At 38.2% G+C, this 26885-nt stretch overlaps 1 protein-coding gene across 3 annotated transcripts in view; it reads right to left on the bottom strand.

Annotated features, from left to right (window-relative positions):
- Positions 1–26885, bottom strand: part of grm8a (glutamate receptor, metabotropic 8a) — a 189310-nt gene that overhangs the window by 75067 nt on the left and 87358 nt on the right. For all 3 annotated transcript variants that reach the window (XM_026923574.3, XM_026923578.3, XM_026923577.3), the window contains 2 exons: positions 967–1102; positions 213–367 (listed from right to left, as the gene is read on the bottom strand). In XM_026923574.3, the coding sequence (XP_026779375.2) occupies positions 213–367; positions 967–1102 (291 nt within the window). The remainder of the gene's footprint in view (positions 1–212; positions 368–966; positions 1103–26885) is intronic.

Here is a 26885-nt window from a genome sequence, read left to right as displayed (position 1 = left end):
AAGCTAGTTTTAATCCAATGGGAGAAAAGGTATGATTATTTTGTATAGCTGATGTCCATGACAACCAGAACTGGGATTGTCCTTGACCATTAAGGGAAAAAGAGATTTGAGACTTGAGGCTGTAGGAACCTATGAAACCTTTGAACAAAGATTCCTACAGTAGTAACAGACAAAAAAAAACATAATAAAAAAAAACATAATAACAGCAATACCATCTACTGAAGCTCGTTTTGGCAAGATGGTGATTGCACCCTCAGCCACCTGCTCCTGCTGGATCACTGGTGAGATCTTGGAACCCCAACTGTCTGACCCAACCCACAGGAAGTGCCCCGTCTGGTTGTTCCTTTTGGCAGCATCTAGGACTCGTCTGCATATGAAAATACACATAGACCAACCATGACAAATAATCGCTGCAAATAAAAAAAATATATAATTTCTCAAACACTGGCTATTCCCAGAACTTTATCTCTATCAGCTTTAAGTGCAGAGTAGTCATGAAAGCACCTAACAAAGCACCACAGAGCTTTACCTGAAGCGCTGGATTACAGAAGCACATCAGAAGAGCACAAGAGGCTAAATGAAAAAGAAAGAGAGAAACGAGAGTGTTCCCTGCCTCCGAGCTAAGGAAGGCCTCACTTAATTCCTACACTTTAGCTTAGATTTTACTTCACTTTGCACCTAGCGACAGTTCAATAAACTAGATACAAGTGGCTGTTTAAAGAGGACTTGTGCTGTAATAATAATAATAATAATAATAATAATAATAATAATAGTGGTATTGTTATAGCTTGTTTTGTTTCTGCTCCTCGTCCTCTCTTTCCTCTGCTCTATCTGCACTTTTGGAAGACTTTTGAACTTACTTTCTCTCTCATTCCTTCCTCTGTAGTGTATATTTGTTTATTTCAAGCAGAAGTTAACATGAGCAGAGAGCCTGAAGTTGCTGCTGCACTGGAGAAAGAATCACACCTGATGTCATCCTCGTTTGCAAACATGATGACTGCACGGGCGTTGGGGGTCTCCAGCAACCGCATGATTATCTTGTCAAATTCCCCCGGCCTTGGTTCCCTTGGGATCTTTAGAGACTGAGCGATACACACCCCACCTTAGAGAAAAGAAAGAGAATGAGAATGAGAAATGAGGTTTGATTAAATGGTGAGAAATTACAACTGTATGAAACATTTGAAACTGGGTAAAATAAATAGAGCTTAATCTTTCAAATAGATGGTCTATAATTGCAGTGGTACAATTTGAACAATTTATTCCAGTAATTTATATAAAGTCAGGCAGAGGCATATTTCATTTTTAATGCACACCATAATATCAAGCCATCCTCCTCTGGCACTGTATTATATCATTAGTGTCTCACTTTGGGATGAATGATGTACTTTCTCCTGCCTCAAAGAAAGAGCTTCTTGAGTCTTTGAGGCCACTTCATGTAATGAAAAAGCCATTCCTTGGACATTCTGTCCTTCAGACAAATAATAATAATCCCAAATTAATGTCCCATTTATGGAAAATTATCAGTCGGTTACATAGGTACCAGCCGGCCTCCTCCTCTCTTATCACATCACTTTTTTCATTCATCTTCACTTTATCCTGTTGAGGTTTGCAGGACCTAATCTGGGAACACTGGGGGCAGGGCAGTAACATAACTCGGATGGGATGTGAGTACATCGCAGGGCAAACAAATCCTCCAGAAACAGCTGATCTTTATTTCAGGATATCTGAATCACTTCACTGATAACAGGTGTGTAATAATTACTTTTGAATGTGATTGGTTAATTCTGAGCATACTATAAAAGGGTGTGCACACCTATGCAAACAGGTAATTGTAAGTTTAAAAATAAATAAATAAATAAATTCTATTTATTTTTCCACTTGAATTTTGTTGAATGCTCCATCACCTTAAAGGTGGAAAAAGATCAGACATTATTTATCTTGGTTTCATTTTTTTACATCACAAAAACCTGAAATTTTAACAGGAGTGTGTAGACTATATCCACTGTATAGTTTTGTATGGTGGATTTTTTTTCTGTGATTTATTTTAAGAAAGGGTGTGCTAACAAATTCTCAGATCTTTTTTAGTGTTCTGTTAGGTTAGTGGGTGATTTTTATTTTTGATTTCTCTCAGTGAGGCACATACAAAGGATTCTAAATGGCAGACTGACAGAGTGCCTTTTTAATGTCCAACTGCTGTGTTTTGTCTCTCATCTGCTTCTTGGCAGCTCTCTTCATCTGTGTTTCGTTAGATTTAAAATTAAGCTCTGATTTTGTTAAAACAAGTAGGAATTAGTAAACCATGGCTTTTGTGGTGCTGTTATTGCATGTTGTTTTCACATTTATTTTGGTGATTGTACTCTGCTCTTTTTTACGGGTAATGGCTAAAATGCATGAGGAAAAAAGCAAACACAAAGACTGAACACTGGCTGTATGCAAACCTCATGCCCTGGTTGCACAGCAAGACATCAGCATTGCAGCATGTTGCAGAGAGGAAACTGAAAGGATTTTGACTTGAAGTGAACGGATCTGTGAGAACAGCCCCACCTGCTGATGTAACTATCCTCTGCCAGTTCAGCTATGCCACACTTAACATGAGAAAACATTAGTTCAACACATATATATATATATATATATATATATATATATATATAATCCCTCTGGAAATGGGGGTTCAAATACTGCCTGTGTGCATGTTCTCCCTGTGCTTTGGGGGTTTCCTCCAGGTTCCTCCCCCAGTCCAAAGACATGTGATGTAGGCTCACTGGCATGTCCAAATTGTCCATAGTGTGTGAACGGGTGTGCGATTGTGCCCTGCAATGGGTTGGCACCCCGTCTTGTGCCACGATTTCCCTGGGATAGGCTCCAGGCTCCGCCGTGACCCTTTGTAGGATAAGCAGTATGGAAAATGGATGGATGGATATATATATATATATACAAATATATATATATATAGTATTTCCTCTTTGCTGGTATAATAACCTCCACTTTTATGGGAAGGCTTTCCACTATATTTTGGAGCATAGCTGTGGGGATTTGTCCATTCAGCCACAAGAGCATTAGTGAGGTCAGACACTGATGTTGGGTGAGGAGGTCTGGGGTGCAGTCAGTGTTCCAGTTCATCCCACAGGTGTTCAGTGGGGTTGAGGTCAGGGCTCTGTGCAGGACACTCGAGTTCTTCCACTCCAACCTTAATACACCATGTCTTCATGGAGCTCACTATGTGCACAGGTGCATTATCATGCTGGAACAGGTTTGGGCCTGTTAGTTCCAGTAAAGGGAAATTGTAATTCTACAGCAATGCATAGACATTCGATACAATTTTGTGCTTCCAAATTTGTGGCAACAGTTTAGGGAAGAACCACATACGGATGTGATGTTCAGGTGGCCACAAACCTTTGGCCATATACCGTATGTCTAATGAGTGTTGCAACGTTAGAGTAGTCTTCTGAGATCTGCTTCCTGGCCATATGATTTTAAAATCACATTTGTTTATACATAATACAAAAATGATCCTTGTTTAACATATCTGAAAAGTTGGATGATATGCACAGATTTGTTGGTCTTCAACAGTGAATTAACTGGCTTGTCTGATATAGCATGGTAATTAAATTATCCATCTTCCTTTTAGTGCTGGAGAGATCAGCACTTGCTCTATTAATCTATAATGATTTGATTATCAGTGCTTTATGAATTGTGAATAGTTTCCAGCCCTGTGTGCCAGCTGGCCGAGGCTATAACTCACTTCTGCTGAATGCATTTTGAGATATCGTTAATTAAAACTGTTCTCCAGTTACAGATGGTGAGTGGTTTGCATTGGATAATTGGCTTTTCAGTCCCATTTGACACATTCATAAATAAACATTTTAAATATAAAGGCACTACATGTTTACAATGTATTAGTCTCGAAAAGTCCTATTCATTTAGCTATAATACAGGCATGTCATTTTCACGTCAACCACTTGTCGTTAGTGCTGGAAGGGGAGTGTCATCCTAGCACTTTTATATCAGAATGGAAATAATTATGAGGTTCAGTTGATGTTGAGAACACTAAAAAGTGGATATTATAAACATTTCAGTTGTGAGACATATTTAATGGACTTTTCATTCATCTCACATTACTTCTTGTGCGAAAATGCATGTTTTAGGATGCTAATGACACATACCCCAGCAGCACAGGCATTATTACAACAGCCTATTGTGTCATCTATTACACAGCAGATGTGTGCTATGTCACTAGTTTACTGCAATGCTAAAATAGGTTTTAAGCAGAGGGGCTTAAGGAGGCTTGGTGGAGGAGAAACAATATTTTCTGAAAGCCATAACCTACAACATGCAGGAGCCCCGCTGTTCATCATCAGGAACCACTTCAAAAATGTCCTGCAAAGTTCACCTGATGGGGTTTCCCGACCTTATTACAAAGGGCAGATAAGCAGTCTTTGGAAAGGGAACTGAACAGAACAAAGTAGAATCCAGTAAATCGGTATGATTAATATTTAATTATTAGCCATTAATCTTTTATGTAGATTGAGCGAGTCATACAGATTGGAATTTTTTAATTGGTTTGCTTCTTTCTGTCCAAGAGTAAATGGTTCAGACACCAATGTGGGAGAATTTAGTACAGCACACACACATACTGGGAGTCTGTTTATTCAACACTTCGATCCATCCACATGCACACCAACCTAAAATGTCACGATCCAATGTGAATCCTCCTACTCACACACTGTGTGGCACACGGCGCTTATTCACCACCATATGCTATCAGTAAACATCGCAATACTGTTTTTGAGAACAGCAGTGTGTGCAAATAAATCCCATGAAGCACACAAATACCATTTGACACAGAGCTTCCTGCTGCACTACACCAAGGCCAAAGCAGGTTACATAAGCCTTTCCTGAGTCAATAGCATACTGCAATGGTACAATAGCACTTCAAGCTAGCCATGAACATCATTTGTGTTTGCTGCAAAACCTAGCCAACAACAGATGGAGCAGTACCACCATTTGTACCTGTGGTCTGGCATTGTGACACATCTGCATAACCTTGCAGTCCCTAGCTTCTGCACTTATACTGATCACTTTGTAAACAGGGAGATGAAGGACTCACAGATGCACAACTACTGATGATGATACTACTTAAGGGTTTAAGCTTCTGGGCTTCAGATGGTTTTGCTTATATCAGCAGATGTCTGTGGCACAATACGCTAAATGGGTGAGGTAAGGTTTGTGTAACCAAGGTGGGCCTGTTGAGGACAGTGTGACCTACACCCCAGCCAGCAGCTCCATCAATAACCACTGATCAATCCTTCCGGATTACTCAGGGGAATCTGAAGTGGACTATCAGGTGAAGCATGGGCAAGGCTCACAAAGACAGAAGATGATTGGATGTTAGTGGGGATGGTGAGGGGATTCTTAGATCAGGTCAGACCAGACTGAAGGTCATAGCCCTGTTCCACCTCCAAGTAGCAAACCTTTCATTTTTTTGCTGCTTTGTCACAGACACCAGGTTTTTTTTGTTTGTTTGTGTGTTTGTTTTTTCTGAATGATGCATTTATCTGAAAGTGAGTCAGTGGAATTAGTTCTGCCTGAAGTTCTCAGCACGCTTTCTCTCATCTCCCCTGTGCTTACGAAAGTCAACCTGTTCCAACACTGCTCAATCAGAAGCAACTTACATCACTGTGATTGGCTCCTAATAACGTTATGTTGCTTTCCAGAAACTAAACAAAAATCTATCAGTTTATTTATTCTTCCAACTGATTTTGTGCTTCTCTTTCTCAATCCCCTTATAGCATGTTCTTCTGCACTGACTGAAATATGATTATTAGTTCTATCCATTTCAAATATCTGCATTTCCAAATGCATACAATATTTTATTGCCGTTCGTTGATTGTGCTCAGATGAGATGGTTGGTTAAAGGGCAGAGGAGTGAAGAGCTTTTTCTTCTCCAACTGTAGTGTAAACAGCAGAATGAGGGGGCTGCTAGGTGGCAAAAGGCTTCATAAGGTCAAACTCGAAATTGGCAACACAGGCTCCAGATGTACAGTGGAACTCATCTGTTCTGTAAATTATAGGAATATATGTTCCTGAACTAAACTAAAGCATTGAATTGAGTGTGCACAGGTCAATAAATACAAGAGCTGGAAACATGGGAAAATTGAAACTGTTACACCGGTCTCTATGAGAAATTTCAAATCCGGCTGATCAGTCAAGGCTTTGGTACAACATTACAGTGAAACAATGGACATACAGGGCAAAATTAGAAAAAGGAGAAGTGCAAAATGGAGCCAAAGAAAGTACAAGACAATAAAGAGACACTGTCCTATGAGGACAATACAATAAATACAACACAAGACAATAAACTGAAAACAAAAGTAATGAGGTGATAGTGTATAGATTATCTATTAACCATCCATAAACTGTTGATATTTAATTTAATGTATAGTATTTGAATTTAGGTTTAAAAACCACAGCATTCAGAGGGCATTATGAGTAGTGGTGTGTGTGTGTGTGTGTGTGTGTAAGCGTGTGTGTTGCATGACCTATTGAGGCCCCTTGTAAAACAGTGCTTTTGTAAAGCCCATATCTCTGAAACTTCTCCGTTTCTCCAACAGAGATGGTTGGAGTTGATGATAAAGTGTTTTGGGTTGGGATAAAGTGTTTTCCTCCGTCCCCTGCTAGTCCTCATATCTCCAAACTGCATACAAATATCACATCATAAATGACTAAATGATCATACCTTCAACTCCAGAATTATCAGCGCCCTTCACAATGAATATATTTTATACCACAGCATGGTTGAATTCTTGAATCTGATTGGTCAGGAGATGTGCATTATTTACATGTATAACAGGCTCAGAAACTACTTCCAGCTGTAACATGAATGATATGTTTATATTAATGCACTTGTTTGAATATATTGTTTCTATAGTAACAGTTCACACAAAGGGATTTTGTATGAGCTCCCCATAATCTAAGACTAATAACAAATGGATTTAAAAACCTGTTGTTTAACAAAGTAAAACATGTAATTGTTGATGTGATGGTGTTTTTTGTTAGGAGACAATTATTTAATATTTATGGAAGGAGTCTCCAGTCTCAGTGCTTTGTAACCGTCATGGTGGTTTGCAAAATTTATCAGCATAGAAAAGTCTTCAGGACAGAAGAGTTTAAGCTTTCTGATTTCTCTGTAAAATGATAGGTATTTTGAAAGAGAGAGAGAGAGAGAGAGATGGTAATGGAAATTCAGCATTAATGTAAGTGAGAACAAGAACTAACTTGACTCTCAGATGTTCCACTGCATCAAATCTAACTATAAACCATTAAAATGCACAATGTGTCATTCATTAATAAGTTAAGCATTGTAATAGTTGGCAAATTGCTGTGGTATAAGTGAAATAACACGCTCCAGACTGTGCTATTATGCAGTATGAAAACAATCCACGTTGGTTTGGTAATCAGGCTTGAGATTGTGTCTACTTGTTGTTTTTGAATCTTAATAATACCAAGCATCACACCACACTGGTGTGTATTATTTTTGTATAACCGTATGGTCTGTTGTTTGGTATTCCTTACGTAGTACACTTGTGCAGGGATTGTGGATTCCATGCAGCACATTTCAATCTCCTTTATGTGTGGACTGCCCTCTTCAGTTCAAACCTCAGTAGGGTTCAAGTCCATTTCATGATGCCATCAATCATTACAAATGCCCATGGACCAACAACCACGAAACAGTTTAAAAGCATCAGTGAGTCACTGCCATAATTTACAGCAGGTATGGGGGCCTTTCTATCCGAATGGTGTTAATGACCAGAAAGTTGGATTTTGCCGTTATCTAAATAAAATATGTGATCCAATGATCAATGAAGTTCAGGTGCTGTCTTTTGGGAGTTGCTCTCAGGAATGGCTGTTGTTAACAAAATTGTATCTAATTGTTGATTTTGAATCTTAATAATACCAATAATTAATGAAGCTGTGCAATTTACAAAATGTTTGGCAATGTAAAATTCTTGGCAAATATTAACCTGTTTTTTAATCGCCTTTAGTGTACTTTATTGTAATTTTAACTTTCATGTATTTTTTCATATCCATTGTCTGACTTGTATTGGTTAACAACCATCTATCTCTTTTTTCTTGTTTAATGTGCTTTGGTTTTTCTCATGGTGATGGACGACAAAGACATTTTCCATTCTCATATTTGCTCAGAGGCTTCATGATGACAGGGAGGAAGTTGGATCCATTTGCAAACAGTTTATTAATTACAAATCTCAAATGGCAACCAAAAGCATCCCAAAAGCATTTCTGGAAACAAAACTCAAAAACCAGTGCTACAAATAGCTTGCTAATGCTCAGCAGGGCACTGATGACCCTTGCAATGATGGTTTTTGATGAGTGGTATATAGAGTATACAATGAGCCCAGTGATTGAATGAAACACAGCTGCTGTGCATTAGTAGTCAGGAGACAGAGAGCAGAGTAAAGTCTGGACTGGAGCAGCTGAGGATCTGGATGACAATAAGGCAATAGTTTCTGTATACTAAGAAAAATCATAAAGAAAGCTTAGATATATAAAATTATTTTTGAGACATGACCTTCATTTGCATTTATTTGGAGGTGTCAATTTAATGTTAAGGTATTACTTTACAATTATCATTATATAAGATAAATTATTACTATTCTAAAAAATTTTTTTAAAGAATACTTGCCAAAATGATTATTGGTAGAGCAAGGGTTCTTACTTCCATTGCTGGGGCCCCCTGTCCTGCACAGGTGTGTATCAGGGAAGACTTCAAACTCTGCAGGACCAGGGGTCCCCAATACTGGAGTACTGAACACACTTGTGTTAGAGAAAAGCGAAGTGGTTTCTATGATAGCGTTTTAGGGCCACTGTGGGGGGAAAAAACAAGTTTTCGAGAAAAAGTTGCAATATTTCTAGAAAATTGTCTTAATATTACAAGTAAAAGAATAGGATTGTAATATTTTAAGAAAGATGTCACAATATTACAAGAATAAATGTCAGAATATTTCAAGAATAAAGTTGTAATATTTCAAGAAAAAAAAGTCATAATATTTGATATTACAAGAAAAAAGCTGCAATATTTTAAGAATAAAGCCATAATATTTTGAGCAGGGGGCTTCAGTGTTATCTGCAAAGGGCTGGTGTGGCTGCAGGTTTTCATTCCAGCCAAATTGGAAGCACATTTGATAGTTGATTGGAGACTAAGGTGTAATGATTAAACAAGTGAAATCAGGTGTGGCTTCTGCTTGGTTGGAATGAAAGCCTGCAGCCACACCAGTCCTTTCTTGATAGGATTAAAGACTGCTGAATTTTGTGGAAAAAACCCACAGATACTGCATGCCATACATAAAGTTAAGATGTGTTAATTGCTTGATATTTCTGTGACATCTATTTTGTGCACGTGTGAGTGTGTGTGTGTGTGTATACACCATGCCCTGAGAATTCATGAAAAAATCATGAAAATCCAGTTATTTTAGGTACATCCATGTCTGCATGAGAAGAATCTATACACTAAATGCAGTGTTTACTTTGATCAAAAATGAACAACCTAAGTTGTTTAAAAAAAAAAAAAAACAGCACCTGTATGTTTTGTTTCACCTCTACTCTAGGGGGAATTTCCCTCTCTTCTCTTCTCTCATAAATCGGTCATTCTTTCACAGAAAAAAAAAACGTTAAGGCTCTTGCTGTGCATGAGTTCCCCTTTGGGAACAGTTCTCCATGAATATTATATTTTTCTCCCACAGCCAGCAGAAATTAAGCCCTATCAAGTCCTTACTAATCTTCTCATACTGTAACTGCATTGGGCTTTCCCATATTCACTGCTATTCTTCTATATTCTATTTCAGGATAAGACTATTTCTGGCTGTTGTTAGCTGGGTGCCAATAATACCTGTTTGCCAGACAATATTTGAAAACGTACCTTCCTCATTTGCACCAGGTAAATAAAAGAGGCAATACAACATTTGAACAGTGATCTCCAGGTGTATTATTTGTAATAATAAGGTCAGATGTTTCGGGTTCAGGCTGGTGAACATTGGAATCCCCCTACTTGAGTGCTGTCTGAGATCCTTATGTGTACTGGCACACAAATCAATAGTTTCCCCTGCTGCCATCCACATCAGGATATGACAGGCTTAGAGCCACGGGAGGCAACCAAGTGGAGATTCTGTAAAATCCCTCAAACAGACTTAAACAAGGAAAACTGATGCATCATTCTTATTGCGTTTGTGCTCTGAAGCATACAGATAAGAAAGTGTCAGCCAGAGCTCAGTGTAGCATTGGAGACCGTGTGGTGCGTGTTCATAGGGGGTACTGATGTGCACTGATGATTACAGCCACTCTCAAAGTGCTACTGATTGGTCTTAGACTTCATGAAGATAGGAACATGCCAAAAAAAAGTCCACGGGAGGTATGAAACACTCCAAATCTACTCATTAGCCATGACTGTGGAAAGTTAAAACACCCTGCCTCTACACCTTTGTGTATGTGCTGGTATACAGTACCTAACCCTTAACCATCTAGAGATAATATACAGTTTACAATCAGGGATAAGGTGTACTGCCTTTGCGAGTCTGCATGGTGCTTTCAGGTTCTGTGATGCTTTCACTGTAGCGGAAACTGCTCAGACATGTAAATCCTTGTACTGGCAAATTGATACTGATACATTTGAAATATGAACATTATTTAGCTGATTCCTTGAATTACAAACGCAATCTGCAAGAAAGAGAAATGTAAGTGACTTTCAAGAGCTGCATAAGATCTAGTGGTTTGCATGAAAGACCTGTGATATGTACGACTGTCAAGGGAATCTGCCTCTCATCCATTACTCTATTATCATGCATACAATATCCCTAGCTACTGTACTTTGTATTAAGTGAGTGAGTGGAAAGAACTCATTATAAGGCAGAGCCTATCTGAGTTGTATCAGTGATAGTCTCAGTAGATTAAACTCTTATAACGTGTGACACATTTTAAGCTACATTTATCATGCAACTATTTGAAATATCGAGACACTTAAACAAACAAATTAGAGAACAAGGGCTTACTAATTATGTTCAAAAATAAAACATTTTTCTACTGTACATGAATGCCTTACTTTATACAACATTAAACAGCTCACATTTGATCAATTCCAGAGAATAAGGCAGTCAATAAACGATTTATATTACATACAATTTATGAGTCTGAGTTTACATATCAGGCTCACAACAAGCGTGCAGTACAGGTAAGGACATCTACTCAACAGTGTTAGCATGGCCATAACCAGCTATAAAGACACCAAGGTCCATATCTTGGTAGTTTTCAAAGGTTTTGTTTTTTTCACCTCTTGTCACCTCTTACACAATCTCTAGTTGTCAAATTCAACACGGAAATAGCGATGTACTGATAACATGGTGGCAGAATGAAGCATACTATGCAGAAAAACCTGCAGCCAAGACCCAATCAGTAGTGGTGAATGTTTCTAATGTAATAGAGATTAGAAATTAGCAATTAGCATACTTTACTTTTGGCAGTTTGGTATATGGACCACTACCATCTGGGGAGTATCTGCTGGTCATTGTGGATGACAACACATGATATCCTTTACTTAAAATTCTTCACTCTACCTCAGTGACTGCTGTGATACCAGTCATGGATAATGTCTTTTCTATGTTTGGAATTCTCAGTGTGCTTAAAACTGACAATGGCCCTCCTTTCAACAGTAATATGTTCTCATAGTTTGCTGAATATCTCATATTCTGTCATATGAAAATAACCCTATTTTGGCCACAAGCGAATGCCACGGCAAACGGGTCATGGACACTCTAGGAAAAACCATTTGAATCGCACAAACACAAGGCATTCCATGGAGGCAACAGTTGAAAGTCTTCCTCCGTGTGTACAGATCTACACCTCACAGCACCACAGGGATTTCACCTGCTGAGTTGATCTTTCAAAGGAAGATGCATACAAAGATTCCCCTAGCCACTCCAAACGCCATCAATGCTGATGATGACATCCACAAAAAAAAGGGACAAAATGCAAAGGATAAAATGAAAACCTATTCAGACACCCAACAACATGCCGCACACTTCGCCATCAAACCTGGTGACACAGTGCTGTTTCGGCAGCTAAAGCAGAACAAGCTAACAATGCCACACAACACAAAACCACTCCCTCACAGTCAGCAAAGTTAAGGGCACCATGGTAAATGCAGACGGAAATGGATGTTCTGTCACAAGAAACTGTTCATTCTTTAAAAGACTCAACCAGGAGACACCAGATCCTTTGTTGGAATTAGGATTTGAAAATGAGACAGAAGAAACAGACACACGCACAGTCCCCCAGAGGTATCACGCTAGGCATAAGTGCAGGCCTCCTGCCTACCTCTCTGAGTATGTCTACATGGACTGTGTAGTGTAATTAAACACTCACAAAGACTGTTCAAAGTTGTTGTTTCAGACAGTCAGTAAAACAAGGACTGTTCAGACACACTGACGTAAAGTGTTCATGCCAGCTGGGAATTAAGATTATTAACAAACTCCCTAAAGTTCTCTATATTTAAGTAAGTTAATATTTTGCTATCATAACAAACTAAAGTCCCTGCTACTAAAATGTATTACAGAGTGTTGTTTTCTTAAAGTTTGTTTGAGTTGTATTGAAGTACAATAGTGTTGCAAATGTTAAAAAAAAAAAAAAAAAAAAGAGTGATGTAATGTACAAGGCATTTCATTTAGTCTGTGATGACATAAGAAGGTGACGCCCCACCCACACAGTGCATGAGATAGCAGAGTGTGACTAATGGAGATGGGGCGTAGAATAAATAGAGAAGTGTTCATGTATCTACGTCTGCTGGCATCTTTATAAAGGGCTCCACAAGCATACATGTAAGAGACAATATAACATGGAGCATCATTACACCGACATTTTGATCCTAGTCACTGCACTGTGAATCATCTGTGCTTAGCTCCAGGCTTACTAGTCGTTAGAGGATAGGGAGTGTGGAAAGCTCAGAAAAGAGTGCATAGGAAGGACCTTGTCAGTGACTCTAGCCCCAGTGTTTTTGTTAGCAAGCGGATAATGTAGAGTGTTAGCTATGATTGTTACTTCAACTACACTAGCTGCGCTAGGCACAAGCCCACAAGTCTTCAGACAGAAGCTGTTATACAGATAGCTCCAAGTTACACATGAGGTCTGACATGAGTATGAGGTGAGAAGAAGAAAGGAAAAATGATGGCCATGTGACAAATACTATGTCATACAGTCACTATGTGACTTTGTTGAAGGTCAGCACCTTGAAGTATTGTAATCTCTATTTTAAGTAGCTGTGACAAAAAGAACATTCAGTGTTACCTGTATCTTAGATATCAGTCAATCTTGTATACCAGAAAAGTTATACAGTTATACAGAACATCTTCTGTAGCCTTATTTCTTTTACTTTAATTAATTTTATATACATATAAATGTGGCAAGATACTCAAATATTACTTATAAAGGCTCCAAACTTACACAAACTATGAACTTAAATACTTAAAGCACATAAAGAGGAAGTTAAACTGTGCATGCTATGTGATGTCTCTCGTTTTCCCATGATCATAATTTCTGGCTGCCCATTTCCACCCACAAGAATGAAAACAGTCTGGACCTTGTCCTGGGGGTTTAAAGGGTTAAGGGGGAAAAAATGCATAAAACATGTACTGAATCACATTCTTAATACATTCACACCATGGGCAAATGTCTTTATTTTATGATGCTCAAATAGAGTGATCAGTTATTGAGGCAACAAGCAATTATCAAATAAGCAGAGTATAACACTGCATAAAAGTACGCCTGTCACCACTCTTAAGGCTGTTTTGTGCAAGTGCTCTCTAGATAATGATACTCAGACTGTTAAGAACAGCTATGGGAATATAATGTTATGAAAATGCAGTCAAATTAAAGTGTCACATCACAGTGCAATGGTTGGTGGTTGTTGTACTCATGAATATTCTACCAGGTGATGGTGAAATGCCTGGGAATAGCTCAGGGGAGACATTAAAAATAGGTAAATAGGTAAATAGATCACACAGAAACTTTGCAGAGGGATATTAATCAGTTTCAGTGTCCTCATCCATGAGCAGCTGGTGCTGCTGAGCACAATACAAAGCAATCAGTGTGTATTAAGAGGAATAATGAAGGAAAGCAATATGTTACAAGCCTGTGCGCTAAAGCACAGTGTGTGTGTCTTTTTGTGTGTGTTCACACTAAGCAAACCTAACTACCAGGCTTATGGTGCATTCAAGTCATGTCTGAAAGATCATGTTTATGTGCCGAACGCACATGAATGCCACCACAAAGTCGTAATTACGAGTGGAAAACTTCGAGCTCTGTGTTTCTGATTTGGGGGTGTTGTGGCACTAAGAAAATATGGTGGACCTAATGGATGCAGTGTTTGCAGTTGAGGGTAAATTAGTTGAAATTGAATGGGTATTTAGCAGTGACATGTCTTTGCAAGGCCTTTTTATTTACAATAAAACAAGCTAATTGCCTGCACAAAATATGATAGCATTGTACAATTACGATATAATATGTAACGATAAAGTTTACAGTGGTATCAATTCATAAATTGATTAAAAACTTAAAAAAGTAAAACACACCTGATGCGCATTCTTTGTTCTTCATTTTCTAGAAGCAGAGTTAAAAAAAACCTTGCTAGATTTTTTTGTAGTTAATTAAGAGAAGGTACACCTCCATCTTGCTCCGACCAAAGTGACTTGAACTCATCTGATGTCGTAATTACGACTTCCCAATTCATAAATACGAACTTCCCAGGAGGAGTTGATAAAGCACGTTATTTTATTACTTCACTACACACATAACTAGGCACCTGCTGTCCTAACTGACTGTCTTATGAACCATCCTCATAATGCTTCAGTATGTGTAGAGAACAACTTATCTACATGATGGAGCTTTGAAAATAAACAAATGTCACAGGTTGAATGCAAGGGCAAAAACATATCTGCCATAGATTGTTGCCTTTTGACCTTCTGATTTCATTTTCCATATAAACAAAAAGAGGTACGTTCAGCTACTGAATAAAATAATCCATTCCACATAGTTAGGCAAGCATATGCAAAACTAATCAGTATTTTGCCTTAAGATTCAACCATTTTTCTAAAATACAGGATGGTGGAAAAGAACACATTGATAATGGTTAAAGTGATGTCCTTTTTTTCCATTTTCCACTAATTATATTAAGCAAAGTAGGAGCATTTTCATACAAATTACAGTTAAGTATGTGTTTTCATATGCTAGGGTGTGCAATATGCAACATTGCTAGCATATGCAATACATTCATGCTATTCAATATTACAAATTAATGTACAGGATTAAATTTTTTATTAGTGTTAAATAAATTGTAGGTTGTAAAACGAAGATGAGAATCACTGTTTTACTGTATTACTTTGATTCCTTTGTGTGGTCTGTTTGTTTTTCTGTTTTTTATTTCATTCGTCTTCAGTAAGTGCATTATCCTAGTCAGGGTGATGGTGGATCCTATCCTGGAAACACTGGGCAGAAGGTGAGAGAATTCACCCCAGATGGGGCGCAGTTCCCAGCCCCTGCTGATGAAAAGCATCCCCACAACAAGACTAATGATTCAGCTCAGTAACGTCTTAGAACAGATCGTGGAGCACAGCAAACTGTCCAAGGTAAATATACACAGTGTTCGATTGTGAAGCAGGTGTGTGTAACTTGTGGTTTGAGAATGGAGAAGCTTGCCAGAGAGTCCTGTTTCTGATCATGTGCCAGTGTAAAGAAATCTACAGCTGACTTGGAGGCAGGCTTCACCAGTGCTTGCTCACTTATAGGAATGATCTCAAAGAATTCCATGAACGTCCACCCCCTCAATAACAAAGGCCTCTCGTAAAGAGTCATACTCAGTCCCCTGGTTTGCTGACTGGAGTCTCTGTTTGCTGACTGGAGTCTCTCCTCTGAAGCCAGTCATGGATCACTGGAGAATCAGCAGGCTTGGCATTCCAGGGAAACAGAGGGGAGTCTAATATAGTGAAAATATAATGCTGCATGAATAGTCCTAATTGTAATTATCACATTAATTCACTTCCAATGCCCTCCATGTGAACTTTAAAGGGAATAACTGGGTCATACCTCTGTTTTCTCTTCCCCATTCATGGATCTCCCACGTAATGGCTGAGTAGTTACATCTGAGGTTGGTACACGCTTCACTATGCACGTGTAACTCAACTCTGAATTCAGCCCTGAATCATGTAACACATCCGGAAGAAGAAATTGGTCATCATACTCACCACATTAGCATGCAAACAGTTCATCACATGCTGTCTAAACAGTAGAGCATTTTGGGTACCCAAACATGTAGGACACTGTGTGAAACTTTTCCAAAATTGAAAAGTAATCTACAGGCATTTCTGATCTTCTGAAGGGGTTTCCTATTTCACAGGTTTGGGGAATAGGTTAATCTCTTTCTGGACTGATGTAGACTTTCTTCTTTCTACAAGTAATTTATTGAGACAGAGAGATAAATCAAGTCCAGTGATGAGTGAGTATCTCTCTCCAAGCTAACTCAGGATCTACAGCTTTCCTGAGTGCTTGATAAAAGCAGCACTGAGGGCTGGCTTGTTCCAGCTACTGCATGGTATGTTGTCCTTGCAACAATTTTAGCAAATGCTCACCTGCTTCCTTTCTCTCTGAGGGAGGATGATTGAAAACATTTTTGAAAATAAATCAGTCATAAGATTGCAATATCTCTCCCTATTAGACCAGATGGCAGCAGCCCAGTCTGAAGCCCTGTGAGTAAGCTGAGCGACCTTGCATTATCACACAGAATAAAAATATAATTAGCACTGCAGCAAAAATCCCTGTCATCACCTCATCACATTTATCAGGTAGAGCAGTGATAGGGAAATTATGAAAAGTAGGTGCAGTGAGGATGCAGAGCTAGAGGATACTAATTGCTGGAGTTAGTTATCCAAGTGGAGTGGATTGTAGTTATTATAGTTGTTCTCCAACTATGTGCCCCCTGAGCAGTAACATCTTGGTATAAGTCACTGTAGCCCGTCTGTCATGTAGACTGTGGGATGCATTTACAGGGCATGAACAAGAGTGGTTAAAACAAGAGGGCAAGTAAAAAACAAATAAATAAATAAAAAAAAAAAAAAAAAGCAAAACAAGCAAAAGGGCAGAAGTTTAGCACTGAACTTGCATGGACAAGGCTAATCCAAAGAGCAGGAATCTTAAGAAGATCATGGGCAAAAACAAAAAGGAACTGTTAAATAAAGAACTGGTTCAGTAACATCACAGAAGGGATTCAGGAGCAAGGCCTCGCAAAGGTATGGCAAAGAGAGCAGGGTAAATATACCCTGAATCTAAAGGTGAACCAGTTGTGTGTAATTATCTCAGTCTGGGGGTAGAGAATGGGGGTGGATTATTACAGAGTCCTGGGATTGATCTTGTGTATGGAGTAAGGAAACTGCATATCATGGGAAAAAGCAAGCAATGATGCAGGCATTATACATTCTCATATTTGCATTGCTTTTATTAAACTTCCTCTTCTTGCCCTAACATTTACTAAATTTATGGCTATATCCCTTTCACAGGAATTGACTGAAGCTTTGTTCACATAAGAGTTTTGGTATCTGTCAAAAAAAACAAAACACGACGATTGACTTCAATTAAAATAAAAATTTTATTAAAATAAAAATATGTTTATAGAGAGCACCCACCGTGCATGGAGATGCATAAAAATATGCCCCTTTCATTTGTTAAAAAAAGCAAATTTCAGTGGAATGATTTCTAAAAGCACATGAATCTGCTAATAGGTGAGTCTGGGCAAGGTTTCCATCCTGGAGGAGAAAATACTCTGAGTTGTCAACTCACATACTGAGGTGCACAATCCGGCACTGACAGTACATACACTACCAAAAGTTTGACACACTAGCTATACAAACTATAATTTTTGTTGCCTAATAGACATTTTGATAACAGCTTATCATTGAATATGCCCATATAAAATGTATTTCTGAATCAAAATCCATTTTTTCATATGTAATTTAAATAATTTAATAATTTTCCATTGTTTCCCCAAGCAAGAATTTGTAATTTAGACCTGAGTAGAAGTAGCGAGTGCTAGTAGTGCTAGGCCTCGAGTGCTAGGCCTATTTGGGAGAAAAGCCTCCTGGCTGAAGCTCCCTTGTGAAGCATGTTTGAGAAAATGCAAAGATCTGCAATGCTTCAAGATCTTCAAATATAAAAGAGTTTTGAATTAACAATTTTCTTGGTCAGTGAATAATTTAATGATCATAGTGGCCACTGTGGAGTGGACAGGGTATGGCTGGGCTACTCCTAAGCTAGGTTTGGTCCAACGGAACTGATGTGAATAGATTTCCAGTACTTTGAGTACATTCTCAGACCAGAAAGTGAGGTAGATTGAGTGTTATGCAATACTTTGGTCATTACTGCTGGATTCATTCAGGGTGTTGAAAGTAAACATCAAAAATGAGCAAGAGACTAGGGGGTAAAGAATTTGTACCCCCAGGGGGATCCCCAGTCAGAACATTTTAATTGCACCTTATTCTAGGACCCTGGATGAGAGAGAAAAATAACAAGTATGACATTTGGTCCATGCTTACAACGGCAGTAATGTGATAGGCTTTGCTTCTTACTATTTGATGTTTGGCTTGAAGATGGAGAAAAGTTGCCTTACAGCAAGTATGTGTAAAAGCTCTGTCAAGACCTACAGAAAGCTTATGATCTGGCTGATAACACAGCAGACATGACTGGTACATCATTAAGCCCCTCAGACTGGGGATAGTGTCCTGATCTATAATCTCAGTGTGAGCAAGATGAAGAGAACATGGATAGACTGCCTGTGTTGACTGATAAGAGTCCTTCAAGGAAGAGCATCAAGACCAGTTAAACAGCTTTTTTTAGGAACTGGGGAAATCACTTGGATAGATTTATTATTGCTCCAGTTCAGTGAATTATCCTTTGTTTATTGGTCAACAAAACATCAGGTTCACCAATTATGCAGGGTTAATGGTTTTAATGCTTTCAAAAACAGTGGGCCTCATTTGTCAAGCTGAATATAAATGGATTTTTTGTAAATCATTCATAGGACCATTTACACAAGAAATTTTGGAAAAACTTTCATATCCTACTCGTACTCCTGAGTGTGTGTAAATTTACTCATAAGAGGGTTAATTAATGTAAACCTCAGTTGACTGGCTTCAAATCACATAAATCGCAGTGAGTTGCTGCACATTTATGTATGGATTATGCTGTTAAGTAGAAATGAGTTGTATCAGTATCTTCTTTTATTTCTGCACAACACTTTATTAGAGCCAGCACTAAATGACGGATAAGTGACTGATCTGGTATATGTCAAGCTGCAATGTGCCATATAATCCGTAGTGTACCATCATTAGGCTTCCTATGACACTCAGTGCCTTCCTGCTCTTCCAACAAGGCATCAACGAGGGCACATTGTACGGTTTGGCTGACAGTCCCTGAGATACTTTGTTTTGAATAAAAAAGCATTCCCTGCACATGTGCTTGGTGTCCATGATTTCTTTTCACCTCACTTAATTCACATCTACTTCACATTTTCAACTCCAGATTTCGGCCATTTCAAGGGGTTGGAACACTGTTTATATATATATATATATATATATATATATATATATATATATATATATATATATATATATATATATCCTTTTGAAATTTTGAGGCCAGAGGTATTAACATTGACAGTTTAGTATATGTGCATTGATATTTTCTACTGTATGAACTACATGCTTCTCTGAAGTTAAATTTGTTTCTCTTTTGCACATATCTCAAATAGTTATAGCATTTTAATCTGGTTACCTCCAAAAGTGAAAAGAGAGAAACTGCAATTAAAGATTTCAATCATTTAAAGCATCAATTTATATTCCAAAGAAAGAAACCAATGCATTGATTGTCTGAAAGAAACTGCTATTCATTGATTTAACCAACATTTAACATATAATAAATCTAAAAATAATGAACATGACCATTTACAATGGAAAACAAGTAACACATTGATCATAAACATCATCCACAGTCTAGTCTCTCCCAAGGTAAATGTGTGTCATGCCATTTGAAGTGCCATCTCAGGCAAACTGTCTGACCACATCCAATACTAATACTGTAGTCTCCAATCTACAGTCTAGTCTCTAGCTCATCCTTATTGCTACAGTGCGGTAACTCTGACAGTTGGATGTGATCCATGCCTGTCATCTCCACCTAGTTGCAATGAAATATGACTTTGGATGCCAATAAGCAGTTCCCAGAGGTTGTTTCTGCCTCTCAAAGGGAAAGCACAGTCACCCCCACTTCCACATGAAGGCAATGGAAAGAGATGCAGAATGCAAATGATCTCATCTAAGCATATGTAGGGCCACAGCAGGAAGGTCTGCTTTGAATAATCCTTCCTTTGCTTTGACAAGCATGTAGGGCTTCTGCCTCCCACACAGGATTCATGCAAGCAGGTCCTTAATCATGCAGGGAAGCCCAGAGTGGCAATAGTTACATGCCCAACAGGCTTAAAGGACAAATCTGCTTCATTAATTAATATAAAAATTGATTGAAATTGATGTTAATGTCTCACTCATTTCTCCCCATTTACAGCTTTGCCCCTGTCTCTGGTCTGTCACCTTCCTAGTTGAAGCCTTTTCTTTTGGAATATTTGTGCCCCCCCCAACACACACACACACACACACACAGAGTGAGAGAAATATAGATAGGAAAGAGGGAGGAAGTCAGCTTTTAGTGTTTGCATAATAAAACAGGACTCACATTCCATAGACAACTCAGTATTGATGAATGGGATACTGCCATGCAATGATGACAGGTAGATTTTAGGGGATACAGAAGCTTCAGTGAATATAATGGATGGGTTTTTTTTTTGTTTGCTGATATTCTATAACCATTGCTGTGTCTGCTAAATCACACAATGCTAATCTGAATCATACCTGGCTACACAATACGCTAAATGCATATATTACGCTGCTCTAATCACCTTCATTATTTTAAGGCAGTCACTAATGGAAATAAGCTTTGGTCAATGCCATCCTCGCTCATTTCTGATTTTCTGTTCACTCTCATTCTGTCTTTGTTTCACTTTCTCTAATTACACCAGAATTGCTGTGCATTGGAATCAGATGGAATTCTCTCCTGGAAAGCCTTCAGGAACATTGTATGGTAACCCAAATGCTATGCTTTTAACCTTGACTGCTCATCATCAGAGCTGCTATGTGGCATCAAAAAAAAAGATATCACACTTGTAGAGGATACATTATTTAAGGAAAAAGACATTGCTGCACAGCAGTGAAAATAATATCATCGCCTTCACACACTGGTGCTCTATTTAACTGACAATTCTCATACTATACATTTAATGAGGGAGACGATTATGCATATGTTCTGTTATATAGCCTTGCTCTAGTTTCTGGCTCCTTTGGCCTTGAATTCTGTCAGAAGCATCTTTTGTGGTATGATGAATTTTAATGATCAGTATGTTTCTGTGGGAATTGTAGCAGGCTCATTACAGCCTGAACATGGCTGCTCCACTCCAGGACAAATAGCTTTATGAGTTGCACAGAGGCCAGTCAAATCAATACACCACATATTTACTCAACCAATTATACTGCTTGCAGAAAAGAGTAGGATATTATTTAGTGATAGAATAAATTGTTTTAGTAATGAGAGCTGCAGACCGAAAAATATTTGTATGATTGTAAGAATTACTTAATTAATGATTCATGACTATCTAGAATTTGCACAGCTTCAACAACAAGTTTCAACACCAGACTCAAACTTTTGCTATTGTCCTTTTTTATAGTCATTTTAAGTAAGTTATTAATTAAGTTATTAATCTTTTGATAAACCGAATTAATAGTGGGCAGTTGTTAATGTTATATATTTTCTGTCAGAAAATACTTATAGCATTGCTTTGGTGTTTGAGCACATGAATGTTTAAAATATTCCTCCAGTTATAAAGCAAGTACTGACAAATGGCCAGAAGACACCCTACAATGTTTTAAAATGACAACAGTTCTGCTATGACTGATCTGCTTATACACTATATGGCCGAAAAGTATGTGGACACTTGACCATCAAACCAATATGTCTTTTTGAACATCCCATTCCAGATTTGGTCCTCCTTTGCTGTCTGGGAAGGCTTTCCACTAGATTTTGGAGCTTGGCTGTGGGGATTTGTGTCCATTCAGCTACAAGAGCATTAGTGAGGACGAGCACTGATGTCGGGTGAGGAGGCCTGGGGTGCAGTCAGTGCTCCAGTTCATCCAAAAGGTGTTCAGTGGGGGAGTTCTTCTACTCCAACCTTGGCTAACCATGTCTTAATGGAGCTCGCTTTGTGCACAGAGGCATTGTCATGCTGGAACAGGTTTGGGCCTCTTAGTCCCAGTGAAGGGAAATCTTAACGCTACAGCATGCAAAGACATTTTATACAGTTGTGTGCTTCCAACTTTGTGGCAACAATTTGGGGAAGAACGGAATATGGGTGTGATGGTCAGGTGTCCACATACTTTTGGCTGTATAATATACCAGCATAACAGACTACGGTATGGTATGGTAGTCTCTTGGTTCCCAAGAGACCTATATACATTATATTTATGGAAAATATGTCAGTTACAGGATTTGTTGCAGTACATTTTATTATTTACTGCTGCTAATGTATGTTGCAGTATACTATTATTAGATTATTATATTATTATTTACTTGACCACCAAGCCATTTTGTTGGACAATGGAACATGCATGCATGTATCTAATGGGTATGGCAGGTTGGAAGCCTACTTTCACTACAATAGACTTTTGATGATTTTGTAAATTAACTAAAAAATTAATCGCAAGAAAAGAACCACTTCAGAAAACATAACTCCAATGGAGCACAAATAAATATGTGTAATTTCTGTAGGTCCTTGCCAATAAGCCAATCAGTTATATGCCTAACCTGGTAAACAATTAATTTATGATTAACTGTTTGATAAATGGATGTCTTAGATATAAGTCATAAATTAAAATTCAATTCCTGAAGCTCCTATGAACCTATTTCAGCTCTGCTGTCTCTAGTCATTGCTGGCAGCCAATTAGCAGTATTTTATTTTTCAATGTATTCAACAAATATGCACTCTATTTAAAATATTAATAATAGACAGCAACATAATAAAAGTGTAATATTTGGTCAGGAGACCAGACTCAAGTAAACAAACACTACACCTAGTTATTGCATGCAACATTAAATGCAAATTTTCAGATATCACCAAACACCATGGTCAGTTTATAAATACAATAATGATAATATGACCAATGTTCTCAATCATAAATTGGATTGTATAAAGGAGAAAGCAGGAGAGAGAAAGCAGACAGTGGAAAATGGAGAGCAGTGCTCTCACGTCTCATTGGGAGCTCCACTCAAGTCCTCAGTCATTTGACCTGTGCCTGAGGCAAGAAAAGGGAACGATAACCTTGACAGAACTGACAGATATGCTCTAAAATTTCAGACCCTGAGTCACAAGGGACTTAAAAACTCACTTAACTGGAGCTTCACCACCAGTAGATTGTGTCTATGGTTTCTGTGTAACTCGGCTTTAATATAGTGTAATTCCAGCATAACTTTTAGTGAATAATAATTACTGAAATGTTAAAAATCCTATGTGTTAAGATATAAATCTGAGTGGGCAACTGAAGTCAACAGAGGTGTGACCTCTTGCTCTAAATTTAACCTTTACAGAAAACATTCAAAAATCCAAACTGCCTTTCCGAACTGTGGGAGTTGCTGACATGAGTAAGAGTAACTATAAAGTGCAGACAACATTAAATGGAGAGAGGCAGTGGGGAAAAGCAACATCTCACAGCTGGGCTCAGTGGTTTGTAGCAACTCACATAAACAATATGGGCTTTGCGAGTCACAGCTGTTCTGTTTTATTGAACATGCAGGAAAAAAAACATGGAGGTGAGAAATAGAGAGAGGGAGGGAGAAAGGGAGTGAAAGAGAAGTAGGGGCACAGGTGTACTGTTATATGAGGAAAAACTGCAGGAAATCGGCTGTGTGAATGGTTCTGGCCTAGCAGCAGCTGAAAAGTACTTAGACAGCAGGGAGCACATTACTGAAGAAGGTCATGTACACAGGGCTAGAGATCAGCAAAGATATTGGAGAACAATTACGTTGCTAAAAGCAAACATCGTTGTCTTAGAGCATGCAAGTAGGTCAGTGCAAAAAATATGACGCGTCTATTCTCAGTAGCTCTATTCTCAATACTGCCAAGAACCTCAAGTATGCAGTTTTGTTGCATTATAATTTTCAAATGTGGTTACATAATAAAAAATAACAAGGAATGCCACAGTCACCAAGAATATCAAAAGTGGTTTCATTCATTTTCTTAATGAAAAAAAGAACAGACAAGAAGATAATATTTATGTGTATTGTTACTAATAGACTGTATTTGCTGAAAGTGCCACCACATCACACATAGACAGCCAGTGTAAATGAATCAATATCAAGTATCACAATCTGCAGGAGGGAGACATGAGACCGAAAAAGTTCAGGAAATACATCTGCATCTGCCACTAATTAACTGTGACATATTTAAGGACTTTTTTTCTTTGCTCAGTTGTCACGGTTTGTTACTCTGTTTAGTCATTAAAGTGAGTTCCTTCTAGCGATCTCAATGGCTTTGCACCTGGTTAACTTTGCATTCTGAATTTTTCATGGGTGTATATTATTCAAATATTTTATCAGGTTTTTGAAGCTTTTGTACAACCGCACAAGCCAGTTAAATTTCAAAAGGGTACACAATTCCATTCCACATATATAACATGAAGAAGAAAATTAGAAGGTCAGCATTATGTTGTGTTCACCAAGTTTAATTCGTGTTTAAAATATGATACAATTGGTTGGCAGATCTTAAAGAACTTTTGGGTGGAGCCTTGGGGAGTGTGCAGAGGACTACTTAAGGACCCTAGGACTAAGGCTCATCGCCAATACTATGGAGAAAGCAATAACTTCTGCCTGCGTTTGCCATCCGTTCCTCCTATGGGACAAGTCTAAATAATGGAGTCAAGGGATTAGGGTTTATGACTATGCCCCTTATAAAGGAAAAAGTGCCAAAAACACCTGTCAAGTAGTCGGTCTGTTTTGGACAGAGCATTTACACCTAAGACAAGTTGGATCTAATTCTGATTATAATCTTACCAATTTACTTCTACATACCATCAGGTGCATAAGTATTTGGACAGTGACACAGTTTTTGTAATTTTGCCTCTGTAAACCACCACAATGCATTTAAAATGAAGCAATCAAGATGTGATTGAAGTGTAGCCTTTCAGCTTTCATTCAAGGGGCTTAATAACAATATTGCATTAATCATTTAGGAATTACAGCCATTTTGTTTTACAGAGTCCCTCCATTTTCACAAGCTCAAAAGTCACGTCCATTGAACGATACAATTGAGCGATAAGCAGTTCAATAGCCGGATGTGGCCTAAGGAGATAAAAGGTCAAAAAGAAAATTGTGTCACTGTCCAAATAATTATGGACGTGACTGTAAGTGGCGCACTTCCATGGGAATCCCAGAGAAAGACTGGCAGTTAGCAGTTCACTGGTACATTCATCACTGGTGTTCATTAGACATGGATAGCTCAGTTTCCATGGATGTTTGATTATGTCACTGAGGAGCTTAATTAGGTTATTTTTCAACACCTCTTGCGTCAAGTCTCTTTCCAGATGGAAAAGTTAAACAAAGTTGCACACAATTTGTGTACTTACTTACTAGATCTTTAATAATTACTTAAGTGGACTGCATTTATGCTCTGAATTCTTCTTTAGATTTCCATTTTCAACCGCAAACTTACTATTATGACTGCAAAAAAGCAACTCGTCAATATGCTGGACTCTTCCATCTCTTGTCCTTTCATCAAACACCGCTAAATGCACTTGGAGTAAAACTTACCACATCATTGCCACATCATTTTTTTCCAAAGATGTTTGAGAGATAATATCATTCCTAAGGGGTTCCAACCAAACTTCCATCAAAACCAAACAACAATCACTACTGCAGGTGACATCCACTGTTTTAAGTGTTTTTAGGTTTTTAATATGCATCATAGAATATGTAAGGATGAAGAAATGGAATAATGTAACACAAAGTGTGCTAATCGTGATCTAGATTTTTAAATGCCATGGTTTAGTCCAGCAAATTAATTCTGACATTTTTCTATTTATGGAAAATACTTTAAAAAGAAAAGCTTGGCATGCTCAAGAGGACAATGCAAGAAGAACTATTCCACCTTCCCATCCCATTCCTTCCTGTTCCATTAATTTACAATTGACTTCTATTGAGTGATCTGTGTTATTCAAAGGCCTTTAATTTAAGCCTACAAGGCCCATCCCCAGTGAATTTACTTTTCTACTAATGACAGTAAAGATTCTGGCAGCAAATACAGCTTGCAATCACTGCAGTGTCCCTAAAAGCACAAATAATTGCAGCAAACATCCATATTTGATTCAAATCGAGAGGGTATAGGCCAATGTTTTAGGCATTTGCAGACAGTGGTTTTGGAATATTCAGTTTCTTTAGACTGTTGGCTACAGGCATGTGTGCGGCCTCTTAAAAAGCTCGCCCTTACCCCGGTGAATAGCACAAAGCCATTTCTTTCTCATAAGTACATTAGTGGGAAAGCGAAGGCTCAAGGATGATTGGTGGAATTATTTGTGCATTTAGGGACACTGCAGTGATTGCGAGCTATATTTACTGCCATTGTTCACAGATTTTTTTACTTGTAAATAATTTAGAATTCTGCATGAACACATTTAAGAGAAGAAGTTGATGTGTTC

The sequence above is a fragment of the Pangasianodon hypophthalmus genome, chromosome 18 (genome assembly GCF_027358585.1).
Source record: "Pangasianodon hypophthalmus isolate fPanHyp1 chromosome 18, fPanHyp1.pri, whole genome shotgun sequence".
Taxonomy (NCBI): domain Eukaryota; kingdom Metazoa; phylum Chordata; class Actinopteri; order Siluriformes; family Pangasiidae; genus Pangasianodon; species Pangasianodon hypophthalmus.
The sequence above is the reverse complement of the archived record's forward strand: the minus strand, read 5'-3'. Positions and strand labels throughout refer to the sequence as shown.